At 40.5% G+C, this 25,686-nt stretch overlaps 3 protein-coding genes across 5 annotated transcripts; 1 reads left to right on the top strand and 2 right to left on the bottom strand.

Moving 5' to 3' along the window:
• Window positions 1–208: 208 nt before the first annotated feature.
• On the bottom strand, window positions 209–8,373 carry rassf1 (Ras association domain family member 1). Its single transcript, XM_061687877.1, has 7 exons — window positions 8,202–8,373; window positions 6,248–6,732; window positions 4,870–4,994; window positions 3,087–3,191; window positions 2,179–2,461; window positions 1,978–2,093; window positions 209–710 (listed from the first exon to the last, which is right to left on the bottom strand). Exons 2-7 carry the CDS (start codon window positions 6,513–6,515, stop codon window positions 561–563), a joined length of 1,047 nt encoding a protein of 348 aa, XP_061543861.1. The 5' UTR covers window positions 6,516–6,732; window positions 8,202–8,373; the 3' UTR covers window positions 209–560.
• Window positions 8,374–10,515: 2,142 nt separating this feature from the next.
• LOC133408839 (transmembrane reductase CYB561D2) lies at window positions 10,516–13,634 on the top strand. The gene is made up of 3 exons (XM_061688128.1): window positions 10,516–10,908; window positions 10,992–11,029; window positions 12,221–13,634. Exons 1-3 carry the CDS (start codon window positions 10,776–10,778, stop codon window positions 12,722–12,724), a joined length of 675 nt encoding a protein of 224 aa, XP_061544112.1. The 5' UTR covers window positions 10,516–10,775; the 3' UTR covers window positions 12,725–13,634.
• A 1,617-nt stretch (window positions 13,635–15,251) lies between these two features.
• rad54l2 (RAD54 like 2) lies at window positions 15,252–25,609 on the bottom strand. Of its 3 annotated transcripts, XM_061688478.1 has the most exons (23): window positions 25,311–25,609; window positions 24,586–24,814; window positions 24,144–24,432; window positions 23,872–24,008; window positions 23,626–23,766; window positions 22,993–23,228; window positions 22,712–22,894; window positions 22,199–22,332; window positions 21,920–22,116; window positions 21,479–21,821; window positions 21,207–21,384; window positions 20,914–21,111; window positions 20,706–20,824; window positions 20,453–20,571; window positions 19,880–19,979; window positions 19,214–19,419; window positions 18,957–19,132; window positions 18,667–18,863; window positions 18,366–18,550; window positions 17,096–17,185; window positions 16,945–17,028; window positions 16,162–16,565; window positions 15,252–16,068 (listed from the first exon to the last, which is right to left on the bottom strand). In XM_061688478.1, the coding sequence occupies exons 2-23, from the start codon at window positions 24,761–24,763 to the stop codon at window positions 15,595–15,597; spliced, it is 4,368 nt and encodes a 1,455-aa protein (XP_061544462.1). In that variant the 5' UTR covers window positions 24,764–24,814; window positions 25,311–25,609; the 3' UTR covers window positions 15,252–15,594. The 3 variants fall into 3 exon arrangements, with proteins under 3 accessions (XP_061544462.1, XP_061544461.1, XP_061544460.1); XM_061688477.1 differs by having other exon boundaries at window positions 15,252–16,565; window positions 23,626–23,745; XM_061688476.1 differs by having other exon boundaries at window positions 15,252–16,565.
• Window positions 25,610–25,686: the final 77 nt, after the last annotated feature.

The following is a 25,686-nucleotide window of genomic DNA, read 5'->3' on the forward strand; positions in this document are numbered from 1 at the left end:
ACCTGATCATCATAATTAAGGCGTAGATGATTTTTTTTTTGATGTGACATTGAGGCGGTGCATAAAACGACGGAAATAATACTTAAATATATGTCACTAAAATAAAATGCATTTACATATGGTTACATTATTTTGACTGATATGACATAAGATCAATTACCAAAAAACTTGGTATCATGAATAACCAAAAGACCAGATCAGTTATCATCATAAATTTATTATATAATTAGACTAAAGTATAAACACAAACACACATTTACACAGGTTCTCCAAAGTGCCATATTTTAAGGAGTGTTGTATAGATTCTAAACAAAAACTACCAGAAGCTAATTTATACACATTAAATGTGCTTTTGGACTCAATATAAATAACCTAACCAAAGCAGCATAATTCTCAGGAAATACAGGAATTCAATTAAACTATTCACACTGGCATGTGTGACAAAGAAACAATTCACATTGTTTAATATTCAGTCTCCCTGCCATTTTAATAAACTTTATTAAAACATTTCCAAGTCTGATAAATTTCCCTTTGTTTCTCAATGCTTATTTTCCCAAAAGTCAAGCACGAGCAGTAATCCTCGCCATGGCTTGCTTCATCATGTCCCTGGTACGAGTGTAGCGCCTCTCAATCTGCCGGACATGCTCCTCTTCCTCACGCTGCAGAATTCGCAGGAAGTTGCACAGCTCAGGAAAACTGAATGCATCCCACTGTGGGAGAACACAATTTCAGGCACGTACACTCAACAGTCGTTTAATTAGGCACACTTGCATGGTTTATATGTGCCCCTGTACAAAGATAATACTGTAATGTTCAATTTAGATGAGACACTATCAGAGGCATTAATTTAGCAATTCTTATACTGTTTGCAGTTTGCAACGGTGTACAACTGCAGTGCATCATGCTGAAAGTTGTTTCTAATGAAATTAATACCTCTAGTGTCAATGAAAACTGATCATGATTATTTATTTTTTTTATTTTCTGCAAATACGGTTTGGAGGCAGCACCTCCGCTGCCTAATTTTGGGTGACCAGCTGGCTCTAAAAGCGCTGACATCATAAAAACTTTTATAATCTTACCAGTTGCGTAATTCTAAATTGCGGTATTACAATACATCAATGTACATCAATACATCAATGTATTGTAATGGAAAATAATAGAAGTTTTGGGGATTTTCAAACAGGTAAATATTGTTGTTGTTTTTTTTTTTAACCAAGCATGACTGTTTTCACAGAAATAAGAAGTCCAGTGGTGCCTTAAGATGCGAGGTATATTTGTTCCATGATGACGCTCGTAACTCAAAACACTAGTATCTGAAATCATCTTTCCCCATTGAGATGAATGGAAATGCCATTAATACGTTCCAGCCTCCTAAAAAAAACTTTTAAAAGTATGTATTATGCGATAATAACAATATACTTTGTAAAAACTTACAGTAATTATATGATGACTAAATAGAATTAAAAAGAATTGCATTAGTTGAATTGCCATTTTGCTGCCGCTTGCCTTTGCCACCTGAGGGCAGTATAAGACAGACGGATATTCTGTACGTGGACGTCTGCACAGTATACGCATCTCAGCGCGTCTCGGCTCCTCACAGACGATAAAGAATATATGACTGTAAGTACTGTTGGTGAATGTCTAAATGTGTTGCTACATCATTTTCGTGTAAATATAAGGGGTAATTTATGCATATCTCATTATGTGTTAGCATTAGCATTAAGGTAGTGGTCTAAACTATGTGTTTGTTTTAAACACACAACGTGTAATTCTCTTATTTGAATGTTTGTTTTTTGTTTTTTTTTAAATTGTCCAAATGACTGTACTTCACATTGTTTCAGCCAATAGTGGGCCTGGCATTCACACTTACAAAGGATCTGAATAGTACCACCTCCACCTCAATTTCAGCCAGGCAAAACCGTGCCGATGCACGTACCTTTACCTATTGCTGTTGTCAGGTTTATCGTATAAACTTACATTCACGTCCCCAGTCTCATTCTCTTTGAGGACCAGACTCAAGACTTTTTCACTTGGTCCTGCACATAATCGTAGACGGAGGGGATGCTCATCGTCGCTCAGTTTCCGCATGGACACTGGTAGAACAACCCACACCATTCAACAATTGTTATCTTACAGTAGAGCATGGTCTGTTTTTGATGACAAATTCGAAGAGCTTACCCTGGTTTTGTCTGTCGGTGCGCTCAAACAGGGCAAACTTGGCCGGGTTGTCCACCACTGTGAACTTATTGAGCAAGGCCTCAATGACATCTCTTACCCGTGTTTGGGAGCTTATGTGCAGGTGCTTCGCAGCATCTTTGGGGAGGTAGAACGATGTCCGTCGTGTCAGCCGCCGGCCGTGCTCGTACTCCTCCTGTGTTGGGCTCTGAGGAGGCGGCAGGGTGATTGGACGGACAAGCTGAAAGTGGACTTTGATGAAGCCAGTGTAGGAACCATCTTTATTCTGAGAGGTGGAAAGATGGATGAAAGTCATCAGTGGTGACTTTGCTTTCATGGCATTACGCCACCAGATGGCATTATTTTTCTTTGGATAGATTGCTCTTCCGCACGTCTCCATGCAAGACTCATTGCGCCACATTTAATGGGAATGAGTGGAGCCGCTTTGTTTGGCCCAGATGATCGCACTACTCGTCACTTTAAACCGCATACACTCCTTGAAGTCTCAGCGCCCTTTGCACAATGGTCATTGCACCGGACTATTGCAATATTAGTCGTTCGAACTGCTCTAAGTGCTAGAGGACTCTGCATCTTTTTGCACAATAGTTTTTTGTCAATGTCTTTATGTCCCCAAAGTGTTCTGTAAATTGACTGCTTGTTGTACTAGAGCGGCTCCAACTACCGGAGACAAATTCCTTGTGTGTTTTGGACATACTTGGCAAATAAAGATGATTCTGATTCTGATTCTGAATGAAATCGGACGTGTTGACGCCCACAATGGCGCAGACCGCCCTTTTTTAAATACGCTGATTTACGGGCATCTGCGAAAATATGAATGCTATTTTTTTGATGTAAAGACCTCACCAAACAGAATGAGCGATGTTATGAGAAAAATAGGAAAAGTATCTCACCACCCCCATGTAGAGATTGCTGTTGATCTGAGCATTGTACTCCTTGACCTTCTGATGAACTTCGCCAACACTTAACTCCTGTTTGCGCCAGTCAGTGTGCTCATCCTACCAAGAAACCAGCAGCTCCAGTTTAATAAAACACAGAAAACATGACTTCGGATTTTTGAGGTTCAGGAAAAGCGACCAAATAGTGTAAATAAAATAAGAGCTTTTTGGTGAAAACAAACCAACACAAAGCTCACCATTTCTCTTTTGGCCCAGTGAATGAAAGATTTGCATGCTGTAAAATACAGATCCGCTTCAGAGTCACTGAATGCTTCACTGCTTTCCCAAGTCATCTCATAGGCTCATGAGCAACGTCTCATACGAAAGCGTGATGCCACCAGTGACTCTGCGCTTAGTGTTTCTCTTCTCCATCTTATTTGTACACCACATTTACATTTGCTCCGCCCTGACCATAAAACCCCACCGTAGAAACAACCTGTTAAACACCATGTTATTGTCCATTGTGTGGGAGGACTGCATAAGCATGCTTCTGATAATGGATGTATTAATTTAAAAGGAGAGCTTCATTTTGATGTGACCCAAATAATGTATTCATACTCCACATTAGGGAAGTACACCTGCACAATCTTATCTAATAATCAAATACAAGGGCTGTACTGTATTAACAATTTTAAAAATAAAGCTTGACTGAAATTGTCACTTGAACAATACCTTTATTATTGCCGTTTTACAGTGGATATCAAAAGTCTATACATGCCTGTTTAAATGCCAGGCTATAAAAAAAATGAGACGAAGATAAATATTTCATAATATTTTCTACCATTAATGTGGCCTATAACCTTACAATACAACTGAATAAAACAAATAACAATCTTTTTGGGGGAAAAAATGGTTGCACAAGTGTGCACACCTTATAACTGGGAGGGTGTTGTGTTCAGAATGAACCTAACTCATGTTAAATGGGCGTCAGCAGACACCTGCCACCATTTAAAGTGCCTCTGCTTAACCCCTGTAGACAATTTGGATGTTCAAGTGGCCTTTTCCTGACTTGTTTTGTTTTGCTTTATCGCAGAAGCCTGGAGGTTTTGTGCTAACACTGACTGCTACTTGGAACGCTTCATAAGTCTCTCCATCTTGTCTAAGGCCCCAGTTCCAAATGAAGAAAAACAGCCCAAAAGCATGATGCTGCCACTGTCATGCTTCTCTGTACTGTAGGTATGGTGTTCTTTTAGTGATCAGCAGTGTTACGTTTGCGCCAAACTACGTGATGGAATCATGGGCATATGGTCCAACCTTGGTTTTTTTGGACCATAACAAAATCGCCTGAACATGTGGGAAAATGTGTTTGGTGAATCAGAGGCACTTTAAATGGGGGCAGGTGTGTGCTGACTCCCATTTAACATGAGTTTGAATTCGACTGGTTCATTCTGAACATGGCCAAATCCAAGTTACAAGAATGTGTGCACAAATGTTACGTTGATGTGTGGAGCATCATCACGTGTCAGTATTGAATTGGTTATAGTTACAATAGCACAGGTGTTTTATTGTTGTGTAGTCAAGCGATTGCCCGTTATTGGCACTCTCCTTAATGACATTCTCTATAGATGCCATAACAATATAAAGGCATAGAACAGGACAATGGGGGAAATACAGTATGGTTGCACTGAGCCATTGGTACGGTGCTTTCATATATGGTAAAATACACAGATACAGATGTATGATTCAGTTGATTTGAATAAAATGCAATAATAAATTTGATTGAGACTTTGCCACTCACCACATTTGTGTCCGTCTCGATGGATTCGACGGAGAAATCCACCTGCCCTGCTGGCAAACTTCTTTCCGCGCTACAGTCCAGCTGGATGAACGGTCGGCATCTGTGGTGACAAGTGTAGCTGCAATCTGCACAGGGAAATGTGTGCTTTAACGTGACGAAATTCCATGTTTTTACATTTTGGCTCAAGATGGTTGTCACTAAAGTGCTTTTGGATACAGTTGTTTCCAGGGTGACATGGCATAGACAAGTCTGATAGATCAAGATGACGGATATTTCAAGGCTTAACACATCCCTGGCAATCTTCCTACAGGTTTGACACATCCTGCGTTTGAGTAATAACTTAATGGTTTAATCTTATACTGCAATGGAAAAGTGTTTCAACATTTCATACTATTCATTTTTACATGCTCCAAATCAGCTCACACATTTTCTCATGATGGATCACCTTCGTCATCTTCATCATGGCTCCCATTTGCAGGAAGATGATGAGTCAGTGAAGGCTGACAAACTGGCCCGTCATTCCGCCTGGTTTGATGCAGATCTAGTGCTTCTGTGCTTTGGAGGTCATCGCCTCCAGTGCACAACATGCTAACCAATGACACACCAACCTAACATGCTGGTGTGATTTTCTCTCTCTCTTTTTTTTTAAATCATCAAAATCCCAGTAACTGCCCTCAACACGACAAAACACCAATTTTTAAAATGATTTAAAGTGGCTTCAATTGCTTAAAGTAAACATATGATATTGTCCACCCCCCCCCCCCCCCCCCAAAAAAAAGGTTTCTGTCTGAGGCTGATCATGCAAAAATAGTGCATGCAATTGTGATCTCTCGGTTGGATTATTATAATCTATTATATATTCACAGGATGCTCCAGCTAGCCGTACCGACAGGTTTAAAATACTGGTGCTCAAGAGCTGACTAGAACTAGGAGAAGAGATTATCACCAGGATACAATTTGGACAAATAAAGTTTTTAAATATAATTGTTTTGTTAGCTAATCACACAGTTCTACCGCCTCATATTATTCTCTTTAGCCCTAGACTTTAGCTTTACCCTCCACAATTTCCTGTTGCTGACTGATTTTGAAAAACTAGTGAATGCTCGTTTGACCTGTAGATGGGATTATTGTAAAACAAAAAAAAAAAAAAAAAAAATTTTTCCATTTCTACTCTAGCTGGTCCAAAATGTTGCCACTCGAGTGCTGACTAGAACGAGAAGAAGGGCTCACCAGAATACAATGATGCCATTTTTCATGATCATTATTTTTCATGCTGATTTTAGATGAAATTACGCAGTTATAATACCGCATATTCTTATTTTATGCAGGGTCACCATGTGGGCATCAAGTCTGGTTACACTTCATGCGTGGTACTCACTGGTGCAGCGTAAGGCCTGCTTATAAAGACCCCAGATGAATTCTCCACACAAGTCACACCAGGTGAGGTGAGTGTGACCGTAGGGCTGGAAGTCGTGACCTACACCGACTTCTCCGGACGGGACCTCGATGCTGACGGTGTCCCCGACCAGACGGACGATGTGGAAGTGACCGGCCTGATTTGCAGCGATGTGTGGCCGAGGTGCCGCCAGCTCAATGGGATCATTTACACTGAGGTCTTTCAGCTCGATCAGCTCACATTCCGACATCCTGCTGGTGACCCAATCACGGACATGTCAAGTGAGCTCTTGCTGTTTGTAAGCTCGAGTGGTTATCCACCACTGAGACCACATCAGTATTGGAGGACTCAGTGAGTGCTGTTCAGCCTGTCCCGCTCATGTTTAATTGTGTGAAAAAACAATGAGGTTTGGCTTCGATGCCTTGCCAGCTTCATGTACTGCAGAGAAGCACAGGTCACCGCCAACCCTGAGGAGAGGAAACAAAGCAACTGCTTGAAATCATGCACAAGTTCATGCTAGAGTGCACTCTTAAATGCAGGAACCACCACACAATATTCCACTCTGACACATTCGCTTTTACTGCAGTGACAGCACAGTGAATTTGAGACATTTGTCGTTATAGAGTAATGTAAGCTTCACACATGCAAAAACAAGAGATTAACTTCTGTTATCTGATATCAGGATTCATGCGAAAACATCAAAAAGTGGGACAAGATGATGAGGATAATCCTGTACAACCCAAATGTGACTCTCAATACTATTTCCCTGTGTGTGACTGACTGGAAAACCAACATGTGCTGTATGTTGGGGACAAAACATCAGAAAAGCAGGTCAAAGGACAAAGATCATTTCACAGACAAAAACATCAGTTTGAGGATTTTTGTCATACCACCGCTTACATGTCAGAATATTTACAGTACTGTCTATATATTTGACCACATAAGTGTTCCCATTGTTTATACTTTATTTCACTTTTGGGGAAAAAACAAAAAACAATATTTTTTTCATAGATGTTGGCTACTCTCTCCTTTTGTTGAAGAGTAATACGATTACTTTTTAAAGCAACTCTGGGCAAACTACCAATGTATATCACATTTGATTTATTTTATGGAGGTCTTATGTTGTGCCATTATATGTTATAATTTTGCAACCATCATTTAAAATGTAGGGTAATATGATAATATCCCCTGGTTTTTACTATCTGTAATTTTGACCTGGTGTGGTTAATGATGTTCTCATGGCAACATCTCTTGCTGAAATCACATTAGTGTCTAAATTTAGGGGAATAAAGGATCATCATTCAAAAAAAAAAGTGTTAATTAACTAAATTCAAGTTAACTCTGATTGATTAGTGACTATATCTTGCTAAATGAAAGCAGTTATTATAATTAAAATAACTACATAAAAATAAGTAAATACATTAACAAATAATGTTGATTTTGCTCTCACTGGGATTTTGAACAAAATTATAGATTATGTGTCACTGGAATTTAGGAATTTTGGTTGCTTCAATTCAAAATGCAAAAGTGTGCACATCTTCTTAAAAAATACTTGTACTCAATTGTAACAATGTGTAAACACCATTTAAAATACTGACCACATTCCCAGACTTCATGTAGCTGCTCATTGTACATGTGAAATTTAGTGGCATAGTTTTGCAGTGGAGCTGCATTGTGAGTTGCATTTGAACAACTCGGGCTCTATCAGTGCCAACTGGGTCACTGCACGGTCCCTTTAAACCAACCAACAAGAGAACATTGTCCACTTATTTTTTTTATAAGTGTTTAAAAGCTTGATGTAAAAAAAACAAAAAAAACAACAACAACGCAAACGCTCAGTGGTTTAGCAACCCGGATTAAGACTGCAACAGAAGGATAAAGACAACAAGCACAATAACAACAGCATCCTCTAACAAATTAAATAAAACCACTTTACCTTGATGGGTTGATCAATTCATCCCTGGATGCTCAAAGTGAAGAAGAGACATAGTGACTGAAGGCAGTTTGTCGATGAGTTAAGTGAAGATGGTCCCCTTCCGACGCTCACTCACCTCATTTTGCGCATGCACAATGCGAGCATGTGGGATTACTTTCTAATCCCTAATGGCTGTCCAGCAACCAATATAGAGGAATCCCCTCTGTCGGAAATCCCAGAAGAAAACACACAGCATCTTCTCTTCTGCTACTTATCTGCAGCAACCAGTTCATATAAATCCAGCCCATAATCATCACTCTCGTTCTTTAAATAACAAATGCACAACAGTCAAATTCTGGGGGGGAAAGAAAATAAGACCGTTAAATATTTAATTTTGCCCCATTTGGACATTACTCAGAGAGAAGAAAAACAAAAAACCTCAAGGCTCCAATATGGAGATCAGATCCGCAAGGAACCAGCCAACAAATACAATGCCTTAAGTACTTTGTTTTCGGTTGCACATGATTAAAATGTGGTAAACTGACTAACTAACTTTCCTCTCTTTTTCCTAAAAAAATAAAATTAAATATAATAATTTATGTTAGTTTCAAACAATTTAATCATGTGCAACAGATGTACATGTTCAAATTAAGACAATTTGAATGATTCCCCCTCCCCCCCAGTTTTTTGACCAATTAAAAAAAAAAAAAAAAAAGAAAAAACGAATTGTTTTCTTTCTCATGGATTATATTGGATATATTGCTATTGCAGAATCGTACATTAATAGTTTAGCAATATTATACACAAAAAAATGCTAGGCCGTTTGTATTCATTTTATTTATTTTTAAATTCTATTCATTACCATCATGGACAAAAAAAAGTATTGAATTTACTTAACTCGAATATGTACATCGATGGACTAAATGACATGACTAAAAAAAAAAACTTAAACAACCAAATCATTTAGGAGGTGCTTAAGAACCTTTTTAGGGGGTCTTAGACCCCCCAAAAGTGGCCTAACCACAAAAACCGAATGCTTTTTGTTATAATAATATGCATAAATAGATTACTTCATGACGAATTTAGAGCTTGTATTGGAGTATTTATGCTTTACTGTATTGCAAGGTTAAGGAGTAAAGTTGGATAGTTGGAGACGAGACTTGTTGCACGCCTCATGGTAATCTGTTGACTGCAATTTTGGGCAGGCACAGTCACAAGCTTATTCGACAGTAATTGGAGCACAATAACCAGAGGACAGCTGACCAGTGACGCTCCATTGAGTTCTTGGTTGTGGAATGGGCGCCATTAGTCTGAGAAATGGTGAACACCCAGTCTAACACACAGTAGCCTACAGGCACCAGGGCTGAATTGTATTGATATATATATATATATTTAGCCCACCCGCCATGGAGTAATTCAATAAATGAATACGTTAATTCAATAAAACATGCACACAGGAAACAGGATGTTGTTAAACACATTAATAGACACTGCTATGAGCTTCCTGATGAAAGTAAAAATTATTTCATTTACAAGAGAATATTCATTGATCCATCCATCCATGATAATGCTTGTCCATATTAAGGTGGGAAAGATGAAGACTCTCTTAGCTGACTGTGGGAGAGGGTGAGAGGCAGGGTACAAGGGTACACTCACATTCACACCTATGGGCAATTTAGACTCTTGAATTAACCCAACATACATGATTTTGGAATGTGGGAAGAAGCAACCCCACAAAAACACGGGGAGAACAAACGCCACACAAGAATCCCCGAGACTAGATTCAAACCCGAATCCTCAAAACTATAAGGCAGACATATACTAACCTTTATGGCTACCATACTGCCCGATAGATCGATCGATCGATAGATAGGTAGATCGACTAGGTAAAAACCAATGTGTTTACCTCCTGGCAATACATCAAATTTTCATCTTATTGACGATATTTGAGCATATACTGTAGTGCTAAAATAAAAATAAATTAAAATATCATTCGGCTCAGACAGTTAAACAATACACAAACGTCTTTCATATTTATTTATTTATTTTAAAGTTCAATAACTGATATGATTATTCTGAAAATACACTTCATTACTTTGATATTAACACACAATTGGTCTTTTGGCCAATTTAAATGAATTGGCAAAATAATGAAATTAGATATGGTAAAATTATTGATTTGAAATTACAGTCTTGGGACTGTAGTGGATATATATATATCTATATACACAATTGTAGTTTGACTTTATTTTTTTCCGATATTTTATTGTGGAAAAACTAACCGGAACTAAACGTGAAAGTGGCATTTTTATTTAAATTCAAACATACACGGAAGTAACTATAATTGTTTTCTCAACATCGTGCTGTATACCTGCCACCACGTCACATCCAATATGTTGGTTATTCATTACAGCACTGTAATATGATCGTTGTTTGGTTTTGTAGGCTTGGTTGAATGCCTTTAATGGCGGTGGTATTCCTTCGGAGTTACCTTTGAACCTTTTTCCTTTCTGTTGGGCACCGTGGGTCCACGTTAGGTGACACCGTGGCGTGCGTGGGTTGCAAAACTCTACATTTTGGATTACTTTGTTCGACATGGCTCACAGCAAAGAGGCCGAAGCGGAACCTCGACTGTTCGCCTTCGCCCGAGTAGCTTCCGCAGTGCTGACACACTTTCTCGGCATATCCCTCACTGGCTTCGTCGCTGTTCTGGCTCGACCTGGTACAAGTGAGTGAGCCATTTATTATCCGCACACACGTTTCTCTTTTGTATTATACGTTTACTTGACAAGTTGGTGTAACTCTTTACAGGTTGGTTTTCCTGGCATCCTTTCCTCATGACACTCGCAGTAAGTTTCAAAAATAAAGCTTCAAACACGTGACGCATTTACATTGCTGTGATTGGTCAATGCCAATTTACCTGTATACAGTAATGAGATCAATATGGATTTTTGATTGACCCAAAAAGCAGTGTTGGGGAGTAACTAAATGTAACGAGATGATGTGATTTAATCAGTAATGTAATTGTAATCCATTACATAACTGGGAGAAAATGTGTAAACGAATTGCAGTTGCTTTTGGAAATTGCCGTGATTACAATTTTCTAATTCCATTTAAAAAAATTGCTTTTCATACCACTTGGTCCTTTCATACCACTTGGTCACATGTCATCCTTCAGTAGTTTCAAACATGACACATTTTTTCAAATATGAGCTCAAAATGCCATCATGTGATGCAATCTATTTTCTGAGATTTTTAAAAGGTTAGACTCAGTTACATTTTTTAACATTTCATCTTTATCATTTTGATTTTTTTTAATGAACATTTACTAATCTAGTTTGTCACATGAAGCAATATTGTCTAAATTGTGCACACCTAAGGTCAATATTGTATTTGTGTTTTCCACATGCTCTACAGATATACAGCATATGTATATTATGTACAATGCAACACATTTTTATTAAGTACACTTTACATTGCATAATTTTTTGTTATCAGTTTATTATTTGTGTGAAAAACAAATATGTGGTTAATTCCAAAATGTGGATCTGTGCTTTTAATCCACTTTTTTTTTCTCGAGAAAACATACAGAAAATATGAATATTACTTTGGGAAAATAGATGAAATAGTTACACTCCTAAAACATTTTCAATTGGATAACTTGTTACTAAACTTCCCAACACTCCCAATAAATAAATAATGAATGAATGAATGTATTCATTTAACAATATAGTATGTTTGTTATTGTACTGCATTATTACATCTTACTGCCAACCAGTGGTGGGAAGGTTACTTTGAAAATGTAGTTGGTCATACGAGCTATAATGGGTGGATATATTCTTTTTTTTATTTATCTATTTATTTTTTGTATTTATTGTTTTTTTTTTTTTTACTGTTGTACTGTACTTACTGTACATTAATAAAAGCCAAATGTGTGCTAGAGCTTTTTATTGGATCTCACTAAATTGTGCTGGTGTGCCAATTGTTTTGGCCGCCGAATGTAATGATTAATGCAGAGCTATTGTTTTCCTATCCACCAGTTCTCCTTCTTCATGACAGAAGCCATCCTCCTCTTCTCGGCCCACGGCTCCCCCTTGAGGAGGTTTTCCCACAAGGTGAAAGGTCGCGTTCACTGGCTGCTGCAGTGCGCCTGCGTGACGTGCGCCGCGCTCGGCCTGGCAGCCATCTTTTACAACAAACACTTGCACGGCAAGCCTCACTTCACCTCCTGGCACGGTCTGCTGGGCTTCATCACGGTGTGTACGGCGACGGTCCAATCGCTGGCCGCTGTGCCCCTCATCTATCACTCTCTGGCTAAAGGCTGGTCTCTGGCCAAGCTCAAGAGGTACCACGCGGCGTCAGGGCTGGTCACCTACCTGCTTGGCAGCGTCAGCCTGCTCCTCGGCCTGACTTCTGTGTGGTTCACTGCGTCTGTCAGCGATGCCAGTTGGTACCTGGCGGCACTATGTCCCACTCTCAGTGCACTCATCATCATGAATCAAGTCACCAGTGCTTATGTTGCAAAGAAACGCTTCCAGTCCTAATTGTAATGAAGTACAAACACATTACTTTGTTAATGTGCTTTAGTAGATTTTTTTCAGATAGATCTAATTTATTTGCGTATTTATTTTTTAGGATGGCTTTCTACATTTGAACACATCTGTACTTTCTACTCCTTTGTCAAAGTAGGCTGGTTAGTTGTTTTTTTTTCCCCAACCTTTGTGGATGACAACGATGTCAAAAAGACAATGAATAGAAAGAATTAAAGGCAGTTGTAGTTGAGATCTTGATTGAGTGATTTAGATCTTGGGGACTTCAGAGAAGCAAGATATTCCCCACCCATGGTTTTATTTTAGGAAATTGTTTGATGCTGTTGGCCCAGAATGATTTGTAGTGAATGTGTTGTCTTGTGCCAGTATAAAAACCACCAACTTAACCTGTTCAGAAATTCTAAATGGAAAAAAAAACACAACGAAGGTACAGTACATTTTATTCAATAGTTATCATTAGCTAATTTAGCATTTTCGTCAGCCAGTTCACAATGTTAGCAAAACTATGGAACACGCTTTGAAGCATAAAAGCCTTATCCAATTGTAGCAAACTTGGTTTCAAAAAAAGATTTTTTTCTTCCTTGTGTCAAGTTATCAAAACAGGTATTGTATATAATTGACTGTAAAAGTTCACTTTTACTTTTGTACTTTAATGACTTTTCAGTGTATGTTTTTACTTAAGAATCAGTTTTTCTACTTTTATCGGTTTTTTTCTTTCGTTTTTTTTACACATCACTGTACATTTAAGTACAGTGCCTGAGTGCTTTTGCAACCTCTGATCCCAATAAAGGCTGCGATATGTATTCATAACAATGTTGTTACTGACACTTGTGCGGGGATTGTTTTGCACACAAGGCCATTAGTCTGATGTATTTACATAGGTAATATTTTGTTTCACATTGTACAGAACACAGCTATTTACTGACGTTTCACAACCATTGTAAATGTCTAATAATTGTCATTAAATTTACATCAATACTTTTATCGAAGAACCTCAGACAAAAGATGTACAATAATGTAAAATCTTTGTCAGATGTTTACATCGTAGCATATTGCAGGAAGTGTTTTAGCCGAAATTGACATTTTCTGATGTCATTCTGTGCGGCCTTTGGATTTACTTGATTTGGACATCCGCATGATGTTACAGACCATGCCAAAGCAGTGTTGTCTATTTAAAAAAAAAAAAAAAAAACACACATTAAGCATTTGCACGATCGAAGAGTGTTTTATTTTTAAAATAACATTGATAACACAGTCATTTTCTGCTTTTGTCTAGGTGGTATGTAGATCAGCCATCAGCGTGAACACAAGGTAAATTAAAAAACAAAATAAATACATTTCATACAGTACAAACACTGAAATGAGGAAAGCTACCATTAAGAGTACATTACAAAATTATAAAAGTTTTTAAAAAAAAATTCAATATCCAACCCATAAAAATGATTTAACTGGACATTTAACAACAAATTTAAACATAAAGCGATGATATTCAACTTCAAATTCTAACGAGTACAAATAGACATGGGATCGGCATTTTTCCATAATCCCCCTCAGAGCTGTTTTACATGACGCTTAAAAAGTTTCCACCGGTCTACTGAAAAAAATATCTTTACAGGTTATGTTGGTTAGTCTCATGCTTTCCTGTTTTATGTCTAAAGACTGATAAAACCACTGTGTCAACCTGTTTGCAAACACGATTCCAAAATCTAAACACCAGTGAGGTCTCATCACAATATGAAAGACACAAGGCTAGAGAGCAGCAGAGGCCTAAACACCACTGACAAAAACTACTTACACAAGATGCCAATGGTCAGCCGGCTAAGGCCTCAACTCCACCTGGCCCGGCTGGCTCTGCCACAGTCACTGGTGGGCGTGAGTGTGAATGTTCTGGTGCTGACGTTGACAGTGAATAAACACTCAGACCGTAGTGGGGAAAGTTTGCTTTCAGCAAGGCTCAGCATATGTCAAATGAGTGGATATCTGTGCGTTGTCTTTGACACAATTGGTTTTGTTATCACAATGGTAAAAAAACATGTACCAAGTTAAAATCGGAACACTCAAGACCTCTTTGTGTTTTTTTTAAGGCTAAATATGAAAGAACCGAGTGTGTTACTGAGGGCAGGTTAAAATACATTCATTTCAGCGATAATTGGGGGAAGAGTAACTTCCAAAACCCAAAACAAAGCAACGTTTATCTTCATAGATGCTGTAATTAGACACCTCCCTACACACTGCAAAGTATTTACTGGAAATATAAACAATGACAATAACTGCTATGTACAAATATCTACATGATGAGTCATAGAACCACAATCTCAATAGGGGATGCTACACAGTTTTGCAGACTGAAATATTCCTGAAATAATGTTTCTGGATGGATATTGGCTGGGCTGTGAAAATAGTCTGTGGCCACTGAGTATAATTGTGTGCGTGCGATGTGAAACAAACTGCTGGGGTGAGAACACTGCTGGAAATTCAGCCAGTGAGTGCTGCTAAAACACTTGGTCCATTTCACAACAAATCCAGTACGAAAGGCAGTTTTATTCGGTATAAAGATTTTGTACTTTAAAGGTACAAGAGGATTCTCTTGTCCATCAGGTATATCTCTTGTCCATCAGGTATGTCTTTATGTAGCTGTTGTGACAGGGAATGCAATAAGAACTATGGATCTTTGAATGGCCAAAATATGAGCATCCTGGAAGAATTAAATGATGCTGTTTATCAGAAACAAGGAAGTTATTAAAAAAATTCATAGAATGCGAGGGTCATTTTTAGCAGAAGGACTACAAGTAATCAAATCTCATCCCATTCTTATCAGTCTAGCCATGATTGACCTTTATGTCCAAGTGCCCCAATGTGAGTCTTCAGTGTCCCGTCACCTCTATGACATCATCATCTGAACTATCGCCTCCATTCTCTGCGCTCTGATATCTGTCCGGTTGGGTCAGAGCCGCCCCCAACAGGCTGGAAGTGGGATTGTTGAAATGGGAGAGGAAGCTGGACGCATTTGAAGCGGAGTGTGGTGCGGGGAATCCTGCCGACCCGGAGAGAAGAGGGGCGGAGAACATCCGGGGATCAGGGAGCAAGGACTGGCCGTAGTTGAGAGGGAAGCTTGACGAAAGCAGGCCCGTCACATTGGGGTTCATCAAGTATGGCGGCAGAGAACCCGATGCCAGCGAGGAAGTAGTTGGGGCTGATGATGCCGATGATATGGGAATGACGTTCGAAGACGAGGAGAGTACTGTGGATAGAGCTGATGTGGACGGGGGAGGAAGTTGTCCATTCCCAGGTGCGGAAGGGAACATGGTCTGTAGGTCTGCCAGGGTTTGTCCTGGTGTCTGAAAGAATGAAGATCCACCAGTTCCACCCATGAGAAGAGGGTGACTCATATGCCCCAGGCTCCCCAACAGCGAGGTAGAGTTCAGACCCACCGGAGGAAAACTGAGCCCACCGGAGTTTAGGGAATATCCGGGGAAATGCGATGCAGTCGGAGTCCGTTTGAATGCGGCGCCTTGACTTTCAGTACGCTTGCGTTTCACACCTTGAGTCTCTAAACCCGAGCTCAGGAGGTCGTCGTCGAGTGGCGCTCGGAGGTCTGGAATCAGACTGCTTTCATCTCCCGCTGCCGCGACAGACACATCCAACGGGGATGAAACGTTCCCCGCGCCAATCGTGCTGTCGCTCGTGGATGCCGCCGCATAGTGGCTGAGTTCACGGAGAATCTCAGAGCTCAAGGGAGAGGAGGACTGCTGCTCCATGTCAGGTGAGTGCTGCAGTTGCTCCCCAGGGGAGGCGCAGCCATTACTGAGTGGATGGATCACAGAGCGCTGGATATCTGTGGAGGGAACAGACATACAAACCATTAACAATCAATACAAATGTTTGTTTTTTTTGAAATAAACACAGTGGTGCCTTGAGATACTAGTGACCCATCTCATCTACACAACTCAACTCGACTCAAGCCCAAAGCACGATGCTGTCACCACACCATGTATCACTGTGGGTGTGGTGTATTCTTACACAAGCCTACATTTTGAAAATAAATAAATAAATAAAAATCCCATCAGTAAGCATGAGGAGAAAATGTGTTATGGCCTGATAATACGAAGCTGTATTGTTGAGCCACTGCCGCAAAAACAACTCCACACTACTCTGAATTATGACAGCTGGAACCTGCTGTTTAATTTCAGCAATAAATCAAGATGCATTTGTACCTCTTGAAACAGCGGCGCTTGGTCTACTAATTTTTCCAGATCTAATTGCAAAAATTCTTCCATCATTTGTCCTAATGTAGGTACCTGTGGAAAAGAAAACACCTGATGAATGACTCTGTACACAGATAATGAACATGAAGGTTTTGTCTACCTTTAGACCCTCTGATTACATGGATGCTCTCGCCAGCACTAATTCGAGCCTGGACATCTGTTGTGCTGTTGGCTCCTGGGATGAAAATGTCTGTAGATTTGCATACAAAGAACATGAAAATGCATATTTTAATAATAATTCTATTCAATTACAAAAAAGGTTAAGGCAAAATCTCTGCCTCAAACTTTTGCAGAGATCATTTTCCCCCGTGGCTTAATGTGACCAAAGACTCATGCAACACTAGAAATTAATTGGCGCGATTGAGGCAAGCCGAGAGGACATAAAAAAGAAAAAGTGCCATGTGCCTACTGCAATGCAGAATTAACTACAGTAATGTACCACAAAACAATGTATTGATGTTAGCTAATTTCATATAGCCTATCGCCACTCGGTAGAACATTATATGTAATGACCCCACAATTGGTCAAGAATATACACAGCTGCCGATGCACTTTCAATTGCTTTATTGAACAAATGGTAACAATACAAAGACGTAACAGGCACATTCACACATGAGCTGCTACGGCAACTGACGCCCTGGCACTCAACGGTGTGCAGACTGGCTAACCGTTAGCCATTTAACAGCCAGTTGCTAAGCTGAAATCACAATAGCCAACTCTACACTCTGATTCATTGACTTCCAACATCACTCACTGGGCCAGGCCTTCCCTTTTTGAAACCACACACACTCAGTCGCAGATATAGAGTGGAACGTGAGTATAGTGACCCCAAATGGACAATAATACCTACACCTCACATGCTCATTTTGTTGTTTAATGCAAAATATTATTTTATTGGATAATTGGTAGAATAATAGATTCTAAAAATATTCGATAGCTGCAGCTCTAATTTTAATTACTCAAAATATCAGAACATTGTTGGAAATTATTTTTAAAAAAGCATTACACAGTACCCACGGTGGCCGACTGGTTAGAGTGTCAGCCTCACAGTTCTGAGGACCCGGGTTCAATCCCGGGCCCCGCCTGTGTGGAGTTTGCATGTTCTCCCCGTGTCTGCGTGGGTTTTCTCCGGGCACTCCGGTTTCCTCCCACATCCCAAAAACATGCATAAATTGGAGACTCTAAATTGCCCGTAGGCATGACTGTGAGTGCGAATGGTTGTTTGTTTCTATGTGCCCTGCGATTGGCTGGCAACCAGTTCAGGGTGTACTCCGGGACCTCCTGCCCGATGACAGCTGGGATAGGCTCCAGCACGCCTGCGACCCTAGTGAGGAAAAGCGGCTCAGAAAATGGATGGCATTACACAGTACCAGTTGTGGTGACAATCCTCTGGACGTAAACCCCAGCCTTCTGCAGGAAATTGACGGGTAAACTGCCAGGTGAGCTGGCTCCCGCCATGCCCATGACAACCTGGCGAGGCATCATGGGGATCGGTGTTGACTGGATGGGCCTGACACTTGCAACCGGCTTGTCGTCAGGTCGAGCGATAGGACGCCTGGAAATAGGAATGTTTAAGCGAATGAGCTGTTTACGTGACTATCATGGTTGACTATGACAGCGATATGGGACAGATGACATTAAAAAACAATGAAAGACTGACTTGAAACTCACCAGCCACGTTGAGTAAATGCAGGTATGTTAGCGAGCGCGTGGTTGCTGGTTGGATAATACGGCGCATAGGAGGGTCTAGAGTAGGGCACGGAAGCTCGTTTTTCATCCTCATAGCTCTTTTTGGCTGCTCTCTTCTCCGCTTTGGTCAATTTGGACTCCTTCCGGTCCACTAACAGAGACTCATGTTGGAAAGGTTGCTGTAGGCACAAAGGGAAAGAAAGACATCTTTGAAATGCATCAAACACACCATGCTGTATTTCAGCTCAATAGTAATAGAAAAGTCGTCGTACTTTAGTGATGAGGTGTGGGTAAAGCTGACAGGCTCTATATATGACTGGCTCAAACTCTTCCAAAGTCCTCAGATTGATCTTGTTAGCTTCAGGTTCCTCCTCAACAAAATGCAACAGTGATTCCACTTCCTTTCGAGTAAAGTTCAGTGCTGGGTTCAGGTCATCCACTACGCGGTCTGCAATCATAGCAATGCACAATGAGGTCTGTGTTTCAAGCAGTTATTTGGCTAACACACAAAACAATTGAAATCTCTTACCGGACATGCCCTGTTTGGACACCTGTCTATCATAGATCTTCTTCTCCAGGGTAAAGTCACAAACCAGACGGTAAATGTAGCAGGGTTTTTTCTGACCATAGCGGTACACCCTGCACACCGCCTGGGCGTCGTGACACGGGTTCCAGGAGGCATCAAACACAACAACCCGGTTTGCTCCAATCAAATTCACACCAAGGCAACCCGCTCTAGCAGGGGGACAAAAATATGTACAAAGATGTAGAGCAGGGGTGTCAAAGTTATTTTTGTCATGGACCACATCGTACTTATGACTTCCCTCGGAGGGCCGTTATGACTGTGAACCCGTATGAAGGAATTATCACCTCACATAATTAGATATACACAACAAATTGATGAACAACTAGTTGTGAAATCAGAAGCCTCTAAAAACATGTTTTTAACTACTACATTTCTTTTCAAAGCGGGATTGGAAACAACAATGCTTGCAATAGCCCAACATCATTTCACTGGAACATATTTAGCAGTTTTGATTTGCTTTCGCGGGCCACATAAAATGAGATGGCGGGCCGCATCTGGCTCCTGGGCCACCAGTTTGACACCAGTGATGTAGAGGATTTAGTTCCTGTCAGTAGGTGGAAGGACGGAGGAAGTGTGAGGAAATTATGCAGGAAGAACAGTGACACACACCTGGTAGAAAGCAAGAACAGCAACGACTTGGTGTTCTCTGGGTCATTAAACTGATTGATTAGGCGCTCCCTTTCAGAGGAAGATGTACTCCCATCGAGTCCTACACAAAGACAAAAGTTTATTGAATTATTATAACAGCCGTTAATCAATTTTTTTAATGATAAATCAGTGCTTCTCAAAGTGTGGCACATGGGCTGAATTAAATGTTCAAACTGTGTAAAATGTTACAGTGGCAAAACTTATTATTATTTTTTTTAATCCAGAACAGTACATTCGTGAAGTACAGTTCAGTTGTATTTAACTTCACGGACCACGTCCTTGGTCAAGGCGCCCTTCCATCGGATGATTCCTGCTGAGTCATCTTCTTGAAGGCGAGACATCTTCCTTTCTCAAAATCGTCCATAATACTAATGCAAGCTAAGCAAATAAATGATAACTTCTACAATATATTTAACAGATACATTACATTTTCATGTCATCATTTACAAGTGTTTGCTTTCAAACATGTATTCAGGTGTATTTTTTTCAATTAAAAATGTTATGTGCAATAGATTCTAAGAGCACAGAACTTACGATAATAACTGAGATTGCGAACCCAGTTGTGGTTCTGAGACTCAGCAGCGGCGTCTGGTGATGGAATGGTTCTCTTGGATAAGAAGTCTTCAATGACTGTCAGGGTGGACAAGCTTTGACTGCCGATGGAGGAAGAGACATTAAATAAGTGATTGAGCTTAATTAATTAAAAACACTAAAGTCAGGGAGTCTCTTCTCTAAACTGCTTAGTGGTGGATTTGCATTTGATGAAACAGACACCGAAGCGACTTACCTAAAGACCAAAATCTTGTCTCCTCTTCTGACGCTCTCGTCGATCAAATGAAAGAGCAACACCATTTTGGCAGAGTTTTCCAGAAGTCCTACCCGGTAGTTCGACATAATTTCCTTTGCCTGTGACAGAAATCAGATAAAATACTTTTAAACATTTTCGTTTAAAGCTGTCACTGCTACAGTGCACGGTTAAGAAAATGACATCATACCCATTCATAAGTAATGACTTGATTGCTTCGATCCTGGGAGGCATTGAGAAGGGGCGGAATGTTATTGGCTTTGCTGTTGCTCGAGTCTGACGCTTTGCCTTTGGGGCCGCCGGCGATGTCATCAAGGTCCAGGTCCTGCTCGTTTGTCTGATTCTCTTTCTGTAAAGCTTCATAAAGCACGTCTGGATGATTCCAGATCTAGCGTGAGGATGAAAAATGGTTCTATTATTTAAAGGTATATGATGCAATGCTGCATATTTCATGAGGACAAAGTTCTGACTGTAAAGTCTTACCTTACAGCATACACAGAAGGCCTTTAGAGGGTTTAGACCAAGCCAACCATTGTTTCCTGCCTCTCTGAAGCGAGTCATAAACTCAGTATACAGCGCTTTTTGTATAGGAGACAACCGCACCAAGATCACATGCTCCATCTTAATGGGAAGCTGGTGTTGCAGAACATCATGGCCACGTCTATAAAGCCAGAAAAAAAAAAAAAAACAATAAGGAACATGTGGGCAGTAGACAGGTTTCTTCCAAAAATAGACTATTTAGCAATCCAGCTCACCTCTGGACAAAGCCCTCCAACAGGCTGTGCAGCACATGGCTACGGTAACGCATCAAGCGAACATCTTGAGGCGTGCTGTCCATACATTGCCCGTTCAGAATGGGACGTTCAAACATGTTGCTGAACTCCTGGCGCGTGCCTAAGAAGTCCGGCCTAACAAAATCCACCATGCACCAGTATTCAATGAGATTGTTCTGTAATGGGTAACCTGTGAGGACCACTCTGCGCTTCGAACGGATATTCTTCAGAGCCTGTGACGTGCTGGCATGATAGTTTTTAATCCGATGGCCCTCGTCACAAATCACCACGTCCGGACCAGGTCGTAGAATGGCCTTTTCGATACCTGAATAAAAATATAGACACAAGGGTATATTTATTAGTAGTCATATATTTATCACGCATTGATGGTACTATTGTTATGTACTGAAGAGTTCTGCTCGCCTTTCATGAGTTCTTGTTGTCTATCTTCCTCATCTAGATCAATGATGACAGGCCCCACGGGCTTCTTTGATTTTCTCTTCTTGCCCGTAACAAAACTCTTCTTCATTGACAGGAGGCGGTACATCTCATAGCCCATCAGCAACACGCCTCCATCTCGGCTCCAGTCCTCCACCACCTTGGCCCGAGCAATTGTGGTTCTGTAGGACACACATCCAGGATGATCAAGAGTTCAAATATTGGACACAGAACCATTTATGTGCACTGTGGCGTGCTACATACTTGTGCTCATCATTCAGAATTTGAACTTTGAATGTACGTCCGGTAAACAAAGTGGGGTCAGCATCAGGGGAAATAGCTTCCTGCGGTGGGAGCCACAGGTTAAACTCTGCCAGCCAGTTCTGAAGTGTGTTCACCTAGAATGAGGGCAACAAAGAGAATAGAAAATAGTTTGTGCAAAACAAGAACTAATGCAATGTCTAACTGCTACAAAGACAAGGAAAATAGCTTATTGGGGATGTTTATAGAGCAGCATTATGCAACAGGAAGTAAGTGAGAAAACTCAACCAATACGGACAACAAAACATTGCTATGGTGTGGGTCAAAGAAGAAACCATTTTATTTTAGTGCAGCTCTGGATAAAGTTGCAGATTCAGTAGACTGTGAATCTCAAGGGAATCTAATTAAAAGTCCCTGCACAGATGCACTTACAAACAGCTAATTATTGGAAAGAATGAATCCGGACACATTCAAATGAAAAAATAAACTGCACAGATATACATTCTGATTACTCACAGGAACAATGGCTAAGACCGTGTGAGCCTCAGTATTCCGCAGCAGGATTTCAATGAAGGAAATGACCTGCAGTGTCTTGCCAAGACCCATACTGTGCGCGAGGATGCAACCAAAACCACTGCTGCTCTTGTATCGATCCAGAGACTCAATCAGGTTATCATACAGAAACCTGATACCACCAATCTGGTAAAAGATGATTTGAAAAATGTCCACTGATACACTTACAGGAAAAGGGTTTTGAATTTTTGGCAGCTGACGAGTAAAGAGTACTGTGGACATACCTGGTGAGGTTTGACAGCCCTGGCCAGCTGTGGAGCGAGATAAATGTCCTTCTCCTCCGCAGGGTGGTTGATATTAACCATTACGCGGCCCTGGGCATCAGGCAAGTTCAGAGCATCATTAATGTGCGCTCCACTGCTCTCATCTGTGCCGGCGGCGCCACCGTCATCTTCCTCATCCCCCGACTCACTGCTTATCTGCAGGGCATCCTCGTCCCCAGAGCTGAGTTCAATTATATCTGTGCCATCAATAAACAGACCATAAGGGCTTGCCGCATGTACCATATTTCCAAATAATAATTATAATAAGCAAATAGAAATAATTTTGGTAATCCTAATTGACCTAAAACCGGAAAAGTTCAGTCTGAGTTCATGTCAGGAAAAAAAACCCTTATGTGTCTCTGGGGTGCCAATGTTTTCAGCAATGACTCTAAGGCCGGGTACATTTGTTTATTCAATCGCAGAGTGCGCCATTAAAAAGAATGTATTATAATTTCACGAGACACTAGTCAAAGTGTTATATCTGAGGTGCTCTGTTTATTTATTAATGTGAATGAGGCACACAGAATTTACGGTAATTGTGCATTAGAGTCAGGGCCACTATTAGAAAGCACTAAGAACCAAGATCTTGATTACCATCTCTAAAACCTAGTTCAGGGAGTTTAGGTTCCATGTTTTCATCTTCATCGCCGCTGCTGTCCAGGCAGATCACATCCTGCTTGCTGAGTAGGGCGGGGACCAAGTGAGACACCTCTCCTAAAATGGAAGTTGGGTCCACTGTTAGAATAATGGAAATAAACAAAAATCTGTCTTAATTAGTCGAGTTTAAGTACTCTGACAAATGATAAACAGTTACTTGATGACAGGAAAATAACCACGAACCTAGTTGGGATTCTAGTAAAGTTGGAGCTGGCGTAGGGAAGTCTTTCCTCTGTTGCTCCAGACGCTTCCGCCTCTCCATCTCTTCCTGTTGAGCAGCCTTGGTTCCAGCCTCCAGCTGGTCCTCCTTCAGCAGCTTTCTGTTGGAGACAAACAGTAATGTAAGGCATGTATAAAGGCATCTTTTGATTGAACTATTATAGTGTGTCATACATTATTATCCAATTACATTTCAAGTAGATGGATTTGACAGGAACTGTATAACAAATACGGACCTGATATTTTTCCTCATGTTTGCAGGCTTGGGGGGTTTGGACCGTTTTGAAGGCTTGGAAGTTTTGGTTAATTTAGAAGCTTTTTGTTTCTTTGATTTTCTGGAACGTTTCTTGCTCTGGCTTGATTTGCCAGGGCTGCTCGGAAGTTGAGAGCGAGAGGTCGGTCTGGAGGACGGCTGGGATTCAGGCCGTGACGGTGGCTCCGAGGAAGGATCTCCAGAGGTAGTTGAGGTGGAGTCCCGACTTTCTTGAGCTTTTTCATTCCAGCTTTGTGCACTGTGAAGTTTTTCTTTGAAAAGAAGAGACAGTATGTCAGTTTTACATTGACTGAGTCCGATTTAAACGCTATCTGTTTATGTGTGATGAGCATTCATTAATTAGAACAACCCTATCTGCTTCCATTCATGCTACCCATGAGATCATAAGAACTACAAACACTCACCCACACTGTCATCCTCATCATCTCCACAGTTTTCATCATCCTTCTCCTCCTCATCATCCTCCTCCTCCTCCTCCTCTTCCATATCACCATTGTCCTCCTCTTCATCATTTTCCTGATAGTCCTCTTCACTGTTAAGGCTAGCCTCCAGGTCACTTTCTGAAAGGGCCTCTTCAGACATGGCGTCTTACGGGGCTCTTAAAGTATTACCTACACACCTTCATCAGGGATCCTACAAAACAAACACTATTTTAAAAGAACAGTTGATGAAACATTTCACGTTTAAATGCACCCCCCCCCCCTTGCATTTGAATAGGGGATGCATAACCAGCGAGCACAAAGACAAATCACCTGCATCTACACGTAACGAAACCTTTGAAAACAAAATTCGCCGAACTGCTTGTATTATTTCACTACTACTGTTTCCTGCCTCAAGCAACAGACCAATACGCTAGCTAGTTAGAAAATAACACACGTTATTGAAACCCCCGCCCCCAACTCGTCGTGTTCATTTAGACAATAAAATAATCTACCCTTATTTTACAGGAAAACGCATATGCTTAACCAGCCGGCTTCTTTTTAGTTGTGAGAATACAATTCTCGTGCTGTGTATTACGCTCGAGCAGCTAACGTTAGTCGCAATTACACACATGCTAACATTATTCACTAGCCGCACGCGCTAACTATCGCAATCATGATAGATTCCTAACCCTATTTTAGCAACGTACCGTGTGAACATATATGTTGCACGCTTCTGGAAACGTCTGTGTTAATGCATACAGCGACCGATCAATTCATTTGCAGGGTAAATGTGAAAATAAACGAATAAACGTTTCATTTCAATTTTTTCTCTCTCAGTGTTACAGTATATCCCTTCCGAGTGTTGCACCCAACAAAAATCTTCCGCAGCCAAACAATAACCCTTGATTGGAATTGAATTATTTTGTTATTTATGCTCGCTACATTTCTTGAAACAACCACTTAATTTTCTAATGACTGAAACTTTATTTCATTTACTATTTTTTCTTTCTCATCTAATTCCATAAAAATGAAATTTGAATTGTTTTGTGTGCGTCAACCCCGTCGATTGTTGATGACGCAAAT

Source organism: Phycodurus eques, chromosome 10 (genome assembly GCF_024500275.1).
Source record: "Phycodurus eques isolate BA_2022a chromosome 10, UOR_Pequ_1.1, whole genome shotgun sequence".
NCBI classification, from domain to species: domain Eukaryota; kingdom Metazoa; phylum Chordata; class Actinopteri; order Syngnathiformes; family Syngnathidae; genus Phycodurus; species Phycodurus eques.

Excerpts from the sequence above, each read along its gene's own strand:
- rassf1 (XM_061687877.1), bottom strand. The coding sequence starts at position 6,515 with ATGTCGGAATGTGAGCTGATCGAGCTGAAAGACCTCAGTGTAAATGAT. Across the intron at positions 4,995-6,247 it reads GCAGGCCTTACGCTGCACCA|ATTGCAGCTACACTTGTCAC; the intron begins GTGAGTACCACG and ends TTCCCTGTGCAG. Across the intron at positions 2,094-2,178 it reads CACCGACAGACAAAACCAGG|TGTCCATGCGGAAACTGAGC; the intron begins GTAAGCTCTTCG and ends TTGTTCTACCAG.
- LOC133408839 (XM_061688128.1), top strand. The coding sequence starts at position 10,776 with ATGGCTCACAGCAAAGAGGCCGAAGCGGAACCTCGACTGTTCGCCTTC. Across the intron at positions 10,909-10,991 it reads TCTGGCTCGACCTGGTACAA|GTTGGTTTTCCTGGCATCCT; the intron begins GTGAGTGAGCCA and ends AACTCTTTACAG. Across the intron at positions 11,030-12,220 it reads CTTTCCTCATGACACTCGCA|TTCTCCTTCTTCATGACAGA; the intron begins GTAAGTTTCAAA and ends CCTATCCACCAG.
- rad54l2 (XM_061688476.1), bottom strand. The coding sequence starts at position 24,763 with ATGTCTGAAGAGGCCCTTTCAGAAAGTGACCTGGAGGCTAGCCTTAAC. Across the intron at positions 23,229-23,625 it reads TGAACTAGGTTTTAGAGATG|ATATAATTGAACTCAGCTCT; the intron begins GTAATCAAGATC and ends TTGATGGCACAG. Across the intron at positions 19,420-19,879 it reads CTGTTCTTGCTTTCTACCAG|AGCGGGTTGCCTTGGTGTGA; the intron begins GTGTGTGTCACT and ends TCCCCCTGCTAG.